At 29.0% G+C, this 11,380-nt stretch overlaps 1 protein-coding gene and 1 pseudogene across 1 annotated transcript; both read left to right on the plus strand.

The window, feature by feature from the left end:
- On the plus strand, positions 7,649 to 8,900 carry LOC110265243 (annotated as a pseudogene).
- LOC110265244 (uncharacterized mitochondrial protein AtMg00810-like) lies at positions 10,254 to 10,637 on the plus strand. The gene has a single exon (XM_021108141.1). The coding sequence runs from the start codon at positions 10,254 to 10,256 to the stop codon at positions 10,635 to 10,637; it is 384 nt and encodes a 127-aa protein (XP_020963800.1).

The raw sequence follows: 11,380 nt of genomic DNA on the forward strand, positions 1-11,380 counted from the left end.
GAGTAAAACTTTTTTTTATTATGAGTATTTTTTTATTATCTAATGCATACAAAGTTACATATTTTTATTTATAATAAAATTTAAAAATTAAAATTAAATGACATTAGTATTTTTTGGTTTAATAAAATTAAAATAAAGTACAAACATAAGGATAAAAACTAAAAAAAAATAGATGGCTCTAGAGAAGGATAATGTTAAATTTTATGTCATTATGTATAAGAACAGTGATTTATTTTATTATATTTATTTTATACTAAATAACAAAAAAGTTAAATTTTATGTCCATTTTTTATTACTTATTTTACTTATCTATAGTTGTTTATAGTAGACTTTATAGTTATCGAGTCATGTTTCGTTCCAACAAAAAAAAAATAGTTATAAAATCATTTTCACTTTTTTTATTGGAGTACATATATTATATCATCATGATTTTAATAATTGATGTAAAATTTAAAAAATTAAATAAACATATATTTATTTTGATTAAATCCAATAGTGAATTATATATATTTCTATAGTCAAAAAATAGATTTAACTTTTTTTAAAATAAATAGTTTTTCAATCATCTAATTTATAAAAAAGTCTCATCTTTTTATTTATCCTAAAGGTTAAATATTAAAACTAATATTAATACATTTTTTATTAATAAAACTAAAATAAAACATAAAAATAAACCTTGAATAAAATAAAAAATACAAAACTTTGAATCTCAAAATATAAAATGATTATAAGATAAAAAAAATTACTTAACTTTTTTCAGGCAAATTATATTAGGTTTTATGGTATATTTAAATGAAATGAGAAGAATGCAAGAGAAGATGGATAAAAAAAATTTTTTGATAAATAAGATTAAACTAAAATAAACATCAGAAATGCTCTGACTCATCTCCCTTTGCATGCATGAATCATATTCTATATAGGCCTATAGGGAGTTAGCCACCATACCTTAGCTTTCATTAATTAGAGATTTAATATCATTTTATAATTGACAACAAATTAAATTATTATTTGCCAATGAATAATAGCTCAAATGGCATAGTCTTTCCATAATCAATTAAGATGTTGCGAGTTCGAGTCTCATATCTTTGATAAAAAAAAAAAATTAAAGTATTGATTTAGATGTTAAATTTTGTCTTCGCATTAAATCAAGTACTAAACTTCCATTTGTCATTTTAATACCTTGCCGTTAAAAGTTGAAATCGTGATTAGATTATTGGCAGTTGATGGTTATGCATCTCTAACACCTTATTCTCTATGCAATTATAAATACTAGCGGCTCAACAGGTACGATCAGCCGCTTTTCTAGTGAGTTAAAAAAATATTTTTATATTTTTATTTTTAAAATTATAAATTTAATATCAATACATTTTTTATTAATAAAACTAAAATAAAACATAAAAATAAACCTTGAATAAAATAAAAAATACAAAACTTTGAATCTCAAAATATAAAATGATTATAAGATAAAAAAAATTACTTAACTTTTTTCAGGCAAATTATATTAGGTTTTATGGTATATTTAAATGAAATGAGAAGAATGCAAGAGAAGATGGATAAAAAAAATTTTTTGATTATGCAGTAACAATAATATGAGAGGATAGATAGTAAAAGAGGTAAGAGATACTGATAGAGGTTCCGTGAATGTGAATTAATGAGATAAGAGAGAACGTGAATGTATATGATACGAGAGAATATGAAGTAGTGGAAATTTTTTAACATAGAATAACTGACATATAGTGGGGTAGATTATTAGATAGGGCAAAATTAAAAAAAAAATTAGACACCAAACTAGATTTTGCTACTATATATTATTATAGAATTATAGATATGAATAGGCATCACTTAATTAATTATATTAGTAGAGTAGTTAATTCAAAATTTAAATTTTATTTTGTGTATACAGTAATTTATTAGGGCAATTTACTCAAATAAATAAATTGAGTGAATCCTTTACCTAAATACACAAAATGGAAACTTGTTACGCGCATGTGCATTTTTACTATTATGTAAACCGTGGTAGCCAACCACGGTTTCTAATTTCTACGTAAACCGTTGCTACCAGGGACGGATTATGGTTGGAACACATTAGGCATAAACCGTGGTAACCTCCCACGGTTTATGAAGAGAATTCGTTGAACATAAACCCTGCTAGCTTTCCACTGGTTTATGAAGAGAATGGCTTCAACGTAAACCCCCCTAGGTTCCCAAGGTTTACATGTTATGTAGTATAAATACATAAACAAACATATAAAAGTGATTCAATTAAACATATAAAATAAATGGACTTACTCAGATGAATTTAGTACACTAAACAAACATATTAAATTTTTTATTGAACAATAATATTAATACTTATTGAATATTCTATTATTTTTTATCATATAAAAAATTAAATTAAATAAATAGTAAAATATAAAATAATATTAAATTAAATAAATAAAAAATATCTAATTTTTTATATTTGAACTTAAAGATAGAGAGAGTGTTGTTTATTGAACTTATTAGATACTTTAAGTCATAGTAAAGTATTTAAATCAATTGAATTATTTTTTATCTTTTGAAAAAGTACTACTAAGTTTTTTATAAAAAGTTTGGGGGGCCATGGCCCCCCTTGTCTGAATTAAGCTCCGCCACTGGTTTATTGAGTCGTCGTTGTTGTTTAAGTTGTATTAGGCACTCTTAATTTGAGTAATGTAAGGTTGGTTAAGTCAATGAATGTCGACATGTTTGTTTAGTGTACTAAATTCATCTGAGTAAGTCCATTTATTTTATATGTTTAATTGAATCACTTTTATATGTTTGTTTATGTATTTATACTACCTAACATGTAAACCTTGGGAACCTAGGGGTTTTACCTTGAAGCCATTCTCTTTATAAACCGTGGGAAATTAGGAGGGTTTATGTTCAACGAATTCTCTTCATAAACCGTGGGAGGCTACCACGGTTTATGCCTAATGTGTTCCAACCATAATCCGTCCCTGGTAGCAACGGGTTTACGTAGAAATTAGAAATCGTAGTTGGCTACCACGGTTTACATAATAATAAAAATGCACATGCGCGTAACAAGTTTTCATTTTGTGTATTTAGGTAAATGATTCACTCAATTTATTTATTTGGGTAAATTACCCATTTATTAGTGTATAATAAATTTTTAATAAAATTCTAATTTACAACGAATTAATCTATAACAAAAAATACCAAAAAAAATTAATGAAGACATAAATGATAGCCTATATAATTAAAGTATTATACTTTATTTCATGATAAAAATGAAGCTACAGTCGTAAATAATAATTTTTTATATTTATTTAAACATAAATTATAATTAAATTGATTGAAAGTAAAATATTTTTTATTATTTACATTATTTTTTTATTAATAATAAATATAGGCTTATTTGTTGTAATTTTTTAGTAGAGTACATAAAAAGTATATAGTATATAAAATTATAAAGTGTAATAACTCGACCAATATTTTTAAGGGAATTTTTCATTCTCTTCAACAAAGAGAATAACTTTTTTTCTCCCTCTCTTAATCCCTGAACATCACAGCTTGAAGAGTTTAGGGCATGAGATTTTCTTCATGATGCGGTAAGCGTAGAGAGCAATAAAGCTATGAATGAAATTAAAAAAGTTGTGAATTGAGATTCAATTATTGTCCATTTTGGCATTTTCTTTTTTTTTTCTAATTTTTCTTTCGACATTTCTTTTACCTTTTCTTACCTCTTCCTTTAAACTCATTCAATAGAGTGTGATAAGAGATTATTTCGCAAGATTCTTTTTTCGTGAACATAGCTGCTTTGATCAACAAGTTGGAAGGAAGAAGATCTGAATTCTTATTACTTTATAATTCATTGATTTCTCAAAATGATGAACAGATTCTCGAGTGGTGGTTTTGACAACCAGAATAGTGCCAATCTCCTCCAACAACTCACAAATCTTCAATCTCAAATTTTGAAGAACACCACAAGTCCAATTCAATATCAATCAAACCCCTATTTTCTTCACTCTAGAGAAAATCTAGGTAGTAGAAGTCGTGAAACTACATTGGCATGCTCTCGTTGTAACAAGCAAGAGCACACAAAAGATGTGTGTTATGAGAAGCATGGATACTCCCCCAATTTCTATCAACTGCAGTAACATAACATCACCATCAATCACGTGATCAATGAGGGGCATGATGATATACTCAGTGACAAACAGTCCCTTCTCAATTGTCTTCAAAAGAACACTGGAATATCAAGATCTGGGTTCACTCCAGAGCAAAGATTTGTCTTGTTAGAGTTGATCAAAGACAAAAGTGTGCAGCAACAACTTTATAATACAAGTCGAATTTTGACTAATTCCATTCAGACCTCTACTTCAGGTAAAACCATTGCATTACATTTTAATGCGAAAATTATGAGCATTATCACACCAAAATCTGCACTATGGGTCATTGACTCTAATATAACAGATCATGTGACTTTTGACTTAAAAGATTTTGCAAGTTTTTTAAATATTGCTCTAATCAATATGAAATTGCTAAATGGGACCAAAACTGTTAGCACCATCATTGGCACAATCACATTTTCTAAAAACTTTTTTCTCAAAAATGTTTTATACATTCCTTCTTTTAATTTTAAACTGATATCTGTGTCAAAATTAACCTCAAACTTACATTGTCAACTATTAATCAATGATAAGTGTTGTGAGATACAAGATCGATCCACATCAACGATGATTGACATTGCTTAGTGTATAGAAGGGTTATATATATATACAATGAGTAGAGAATGAATTCTCTCACTTTTCTCTCTTTCAACAAAGCAATGCAAGTTTCATTAGCGGCAATTACGACTACCACTCATTCCACAACACCTTCACACAGTGAGTACAACAACATTTGGCATCTTAGATTAGGATAGATACCCATGCATAAATTGATTTTACTGAAGAAGTATTATCCTTTTATAGATTGTATTGTTTCAAAATTTTCTTATGACTCATGTCATTTTGCAAAACAAAAAAAATTATTTTTTATTTTAGTACCACTGAAATAAAAGACTATTTTGACTTAGTTCATATGGATATCTGGGATCTTATTTTTGTCTATTCTAATGAAGGACATAGGTATTTTTTTACTGTGTTAAATGACAAGAGCAGATTCACTTGGATTTTTTTATGAAAACCAAATATGAAGAATCACAATTGGTTATTAATTTTGTGAATTTTGTCATAATACAATTTGAAAAAAAAAGTTAAGTGTATAAGGATTGACAATAGGGCATAATTCACTCTAAAATATTTTTTTGCATCTACCGGCATTTTACACCAAACTTCTTGTGTAAAAATACCAGAGCAAAATGGAATTGTAGAGCGAAAATACCAGCACATTTTAGGTGTTACTAAAGCACTGTTATTTCAATAAAAAATTTCACATTGTTTTTGGCAATACGCTGTTGCTCACGCTATTCACCTAATTAATAGGCTGTCCAACGCTAAACTACATAATACCAGTCCTTATAAGCTTTTGTATGGTAATTTACCTGATTTTTCATATTTAAGAATATTTGGTTCTCTTACATATGCCTCACATCAACAAATTCAAGAACAAAATTAGACCCAAGAGCAGGAAAACAGCTTCTCTCGGTTTTAAATTAGGAACAAAGAATTTTCGACTTATTGATTTAAAATCAAAGAAAATTTTCATATCTAGAAATGTAACTTTCTATGAAACTTATTTTTCATTTTCACATTCCACTAGCATTGACATTCATGCAGTACTCACTCATATTCTACAATGCATTGATCTTTTTCAATATGATACACCATCTACACATCATTTGCAATCACTCACACCTACCACACTCACATATTCAAATGAACATTTCTCAAGTTCAATACACTCACCAATTTTTTACACACCATTGCACCCATTACCACACCACACACGAATAATGTACTTGCATCACAAAATTATGACAGCACACATGACTGCATCACTAGAAAATCTGAAAAAATAAAAAAATCGCCTTCTTATTTGAAGGACTACCATTGTATGATAATCTACGTAACTCACTTTAGCAACTTTGCCAACTCTAACTCTTTATATCCTATCTTACAACACTTATCATATGATAAAATAATCCCAAAATATAAGTCTCTTTTTATATCCATCATCTTAAATCTGAAACCTAGCACTTATGAAGAAATGACTGCACATGAATATTGGAGAAATGCAATACAAGCTGAATTGACAGCTCTAGATTAGAACAAAATTTGGTGTCTTACTGAACTCCCAAAAAGTAAGAAGGCTGTGGGTTGCAAATGGGTTTTTCGGGTAAAATTCAATCTCGATGGTACCATAGAAAGGCACAAAGCGAGGCTAGTTACAAAAGGATTCACTCAAGTGCAAGGAGTGGATTATGGTGATACTTTTAGTATAGTTGTCAAAATGACTACCCTACGAGTAATGTTAGTATTAGCAGCGACAAAGAAATGGCATTTGAAACAGTTGGACGTCAATACCACCTTCCTTCATGGAGATTTGGACAAGGAAGTTTATATGAAGATACCACCCAGTTGGCTGTATCATAACCAGGTTTAGTTTGTAAATTACAAAAGTCTCTATATGGACTTAAACAAGCAAGCAGACAATGGAATATTAAGCTCACTCAGACTCTTGTTGATGCTGGTTATAAACAATTTTTTGATGATCATTCCCTCTTCATCAAGAAACAATTCGAAAGCTTTACTGCTATTCTAGTATATGTTGATAACTTAGTTTTAACTGAAAATGACATTGGTGAAATCAATTCCATTAAGCAAATTTTGGATGACAAGTTTAAAATAAAGGATCACTACAAGAAAATGGAACATTTGTAATAAAAATTTTGGATCAAATTTAAAATTGTTACAAAAAAATATTTTTTTTGTAATAATAATTGGTGATTTTTACAAAAGAATAATGTTTTGTAACAATCTATTTTTTTTTTACAAGTTATGTTAGTTTTTGTAACGAGCCGGTGTTTTGTTACAAAATATTATAATATTTTGTAACAAAAAGTAAAGTAGTTGCAAAATTTTGAAATATTTTATAACAAAATATTTTTTGTTTCAAAAACTCTAATTTTTTTGTAACAAAATATCTTTTTTTTTTCAAAAACTCTAATTATTTTGTAACAAAAAATTAATTTGTCACAAAATTCAACATTGTTTGTAACAAGTTATTTTTTTGTCACAAAATATAAGTATATTTTATAATAATTTTTTTTAAATATTAAACACTTTAAGAATAAAAAAATTGTGTATATATTTTTTTTAAAATAATTTTATTTTGTTTCAAAAAATAAAATTTTTTACATACTATAAATATCTTTTTGTTTTAAAAATTTCAATTATTTTGTAACAAAAAATTAATTTATCACAAAATTCAACATTATTTGTGAAACTTAAAAAAATTTTATTAAATTATAAATATAAATAACAATAATTAAATATACAAAGAAAAAAAACTAAGATACTAAAAGTAAAAGTGTGAAAAGTAAAAGAGTAAAGCTGTAAAAAAATCCTAAGCCCCCACCCATCACTCTGAGCCTCACTCTCAACTCTGCAAAGCAAAATGGAGCTGCTGCGGGAAGAAGAAGCACCGGCGTAGCCCCCGAGAAATGTCTGCCTCGTGGTCGTGTCCTCTGCAATCACCATCTCCTCCGCCGTCGTGTCATGTGCGGTGGCGTTGTGGTCTTCATTGGTATTTGTTCCGTCATGTGTGCCGTCGCCCTATGGTCGTCATCGCAGGGGTCTTTGTGGTGGTGGTCGTCATCGTTGTTCGTGGTCACCGTCAGCTCTGCTTTTCTGCTGAAGTTTGCATCATGCTCTATCTCTTGTAGCCTGGTTTAGCCATGCTTCGTTCGTCTACTGTCGGTCTAGTCTGATTACGTCTCTGCTGAAAGTAAGTGTAGTTTATTTGAGTATTGTTAACTATGTCGTTAGTTGATAATCTTAGCTGAAATATTGAATCCTATATTATTGTTAGTTGATTCTGCTGATGTTGTGGTTGAAAATATTAGTGTGTAACATAGTTGATAATCTTATTTTAGCTTATTTGGAGAAATGATATTTGATTCTAATTTTTGTTTCTGTGTTTTATTATTTTGATTCTAGTTTTTGCTTTCTTTTTTAGTGATTTTAATTCTGTTTTGTTTCTGTGTTCTATTATTTTTGTTTCTGTTTCTTTTATTTTTTTTAGTAATTTTTGTTTTTTATTCTGATTTTTGCTTTATTTTCTTAGAGAATTATTCTATGTATTTTTATGAGTAATTAACATGTATTTCAGATTGACCGAGTAAAGTACAAGAACATATCATCAGTATTCGGAGTTCTAATGAAGGAGCAAGGAATGAGAGGGTTCTTCAGGTGTTGGGTCCCAACACTGCTTGGGTACAGTGCTCAGGGAGCATGCAAGTTTGGATTCTATGAATTCTTCAAGAAATACTACTAAGATCTTGCAAGCCCAGAGAATACAGCCGAGTACAAAACCTTCATATTTCTAGCAGGATTAGCCTCTACTGAAGTCATTGCTAATATTGCACTGTGCCCCATGGAAGCTGTCAAAGTTTGTGTGCAAACCCAACCTGGCTTTGCGAGAGGTTTGCCAGATGGATTACCCAAGTTCATTAAGGCTGAGGGTGTCGGAGAGTATACATACTTTTCTTTACTTTTAGTTGGGATCTATCATTTCATTACTTAGTAACCATCTATTATATTTTAATGGCTTCTTCGTAGATATTATTTGTTGGAATTTGAAGCTTCAAATTTGTTAAGGATTTGGATTTGATGTGCAGGTTGTATAAAGGACTTGTTATACTCTGGGACCGCCAGATTCCATGTAAGTTTGCACATACTTCATCACATTTTTAGTCGGTCCAAATAACAGAATTGCAGCATGATTAACTTGGTTTTTCATTGAACTCCTTTGTTTGCTCTTTAATCATGATCTGGTAATTAAAATTTGTTGTAATTAATAATCTATCAAAATTAATTGGAAGAGGCAATGCAAGACCGTGAGGAGCTAACAAAGGAAATAGATGTGCTCAAAGAAAAACTTGAAGAGTAACGAATACAGCAAGAGGAGGAATTAGCTCGAGTGAAAGCTCAATTAGAAGCTCAACAAGCCGTTGTGAACTCTTTCATAGCGTGCTTTGACAATGAAAGAAACTAGACAATTAAAGGTACTCCTAAAATTGCTTATGGTTTTAATACATATTTCTAGATAATTCATATATTATTAGTATAGTTTAATTTGTATATGGATCTATTTATTATATTTTACTTGTGTGTCATGGTTGAGAAATGACAAATGTCCTATTATTTGGTTTGATAAATTTGGTTGTGTATTGGTTGAGAAATAAATAATGAATTGTTTTTTTTTTTTTTTGACAGAACCGTAGACGGTGGAAATATCCAAGTTTTAGGAGAGATTCTGCCAAAATATTTTTAAACATTTTGGATAAAAGTTAATAAAAAAAAATTATAATTGGTGTTATATCTTATTTCTAATTTTTTGTGTTATTTTTTTTTATTTACAGGAGTGCTAAAATGGTGACAACATGCTACCTTAAGGGCTCAAGAATATTTTGATTCATAGATACAATAATCTATGTTAGACTTGTAACTTTTGGTTGAACTTGTGCAAGAAATATAACTTGTAGAACTAATCAATGTACTCACTAATATTATTTTGTTTTAAAACAATTTTAGTTAAATGAAGCATATTTGAATTATGTATGTTTTTACATATTATATAAATATTGACTTGTTTAGTAAAGTAGTTAATATATCAGTTAATTAAAAAATTAATTTCATAAATTATGCATGTAATTTGTATTAAAAAAAACTGTTACAAAATAAATATTTTGCTTTTGTAACTAAAGAAAAAAAATGTTACAAAATCAAGTTATCTTTTGTAACAAAACTTTATGATAGGAAAAAATATATTGTTACCAAAAATATTTTGAAAATCAAAATTTGTTATCACTTTTGTAATGACTTTTGATTTTTTATATCAGAGAAATTTGTTACAAAATATTACTTTAAATTGTAACAGTTTCATTTTTGTTACAAAAATTTTTTGTAACGGGACATACTGCATCGGCCTTTTTTCTGTTACAAATTCCTTTTGTTTCAAAATTCTTCTTTTTTGTAACAATTTTTTTGTTACAAATATTGCTTTTTCTTGTAGTGGATCTTGGTGATCTCAAGTACTTCTTGAGAATGGAAGTAGCATGCTCTAACTCTGGAATTCACATTTATCAGCGGAAATACGTTATGTACCTTCTCAAGGATTTTGGTTATCTAGATTGCAAGCCTCTCTCCACTCCTTTGATTATAGTAAAAAAACTCTCGAAGGAATCCGGTACCATTTTAACGGACAACACTACTTATAGACAACTCATCAGACGCCTTTACCTCACAAACACTAGACCCGATATCTCTTATGTTGTGGGATGTTTGAGTCAACTTTTGGACTGTGCAATCACTTCTCACCTACATGCTGCTTTTCGGGTACTCCGATATTTAAAGGGCAAACCTGCAACTGGTCTATTCTTTTCCTCTACTTCTAATCTGCATCCCATCGGATTTGCCGATAATGACTAGGCTACGGCTACCTGTGTCGATACTCGTCATTCTATTTTCGGTTATTACTTCATACTTGGGAACTCTCTCGTTAGCTGGAAGAGTAAGAAGCAAACTGTTGCCACTTGTAAAACTAGTTGGTTATCTTTCTGAATGAATTTCATTAGTTCGCCGCTTCAAAAGTCTATCACTCTATTATGTGACAACCAGTCAGCCATTCACATTGCCAATAATCCCATCTTTCATGAAAGAACCAAACACATTAAAATGGACTGTCACGTTGGTCGTGAAAAGTATTTGTCTGGTCTCAGATGTCAGTTAGTTCCAAAGACCAACTTGCTGATTTTCTTTCTAAAGCTCTGCCACCTTAATATTTTTAAGTTAGGATGGTTAAATTTATACAATATTAGCTTGTCAGAGGTGTTACCTAGATTATTTTTTATGAATAGTAGATATAGCCTTGTTTGTTGTAATTTTTTTTAGCGGGAATATATAGTATATAAAGTGTAATTACTCGACAGATATTTTTAAGGGAATTTTCCATTTTTTTCAACAATGAAAATAACTTATTTTTCTCCCTCTTATAATCCCTTAATTCGTCAAACTATTAACATCACAGTTTAAACAATTTGGAGATGAGATTTTCTTCATTTCTAAGTTTTAAATTGACAAACATTTTTAGACTTATGAGCAATAAACTAATAATTAAACTATTTTAATTTGCATCTTCGTTTATTTTCTTATAATCTCGATTAGCTATAACT

Source organism: Arachis ipaensis, chromosome B08 (genome assembly GCF_000816755.2).
Source record: "Arachis ipaensis cultivar K30076 chromosome B08, Araip1.1, whole genome shotgun sequence".
NCBI classification, from domain to species: domain Eukaryota; kingdom Viridiplantae; phylum Streptophyta; class Magnoliopsida; order Fabales; family Fabaceae; genus Arachis; species Arachis ipaensis.

Bases quoted from the DNA above. Each gene is read 5' to 3' on its own strand.
- LOC110265244 (XM_021108141.1), top strand. From the start codon at position 10,254: ATGGAAGTAGCATGCTCTAACTCTGGAATTCACATTTATCAGCGGAAA.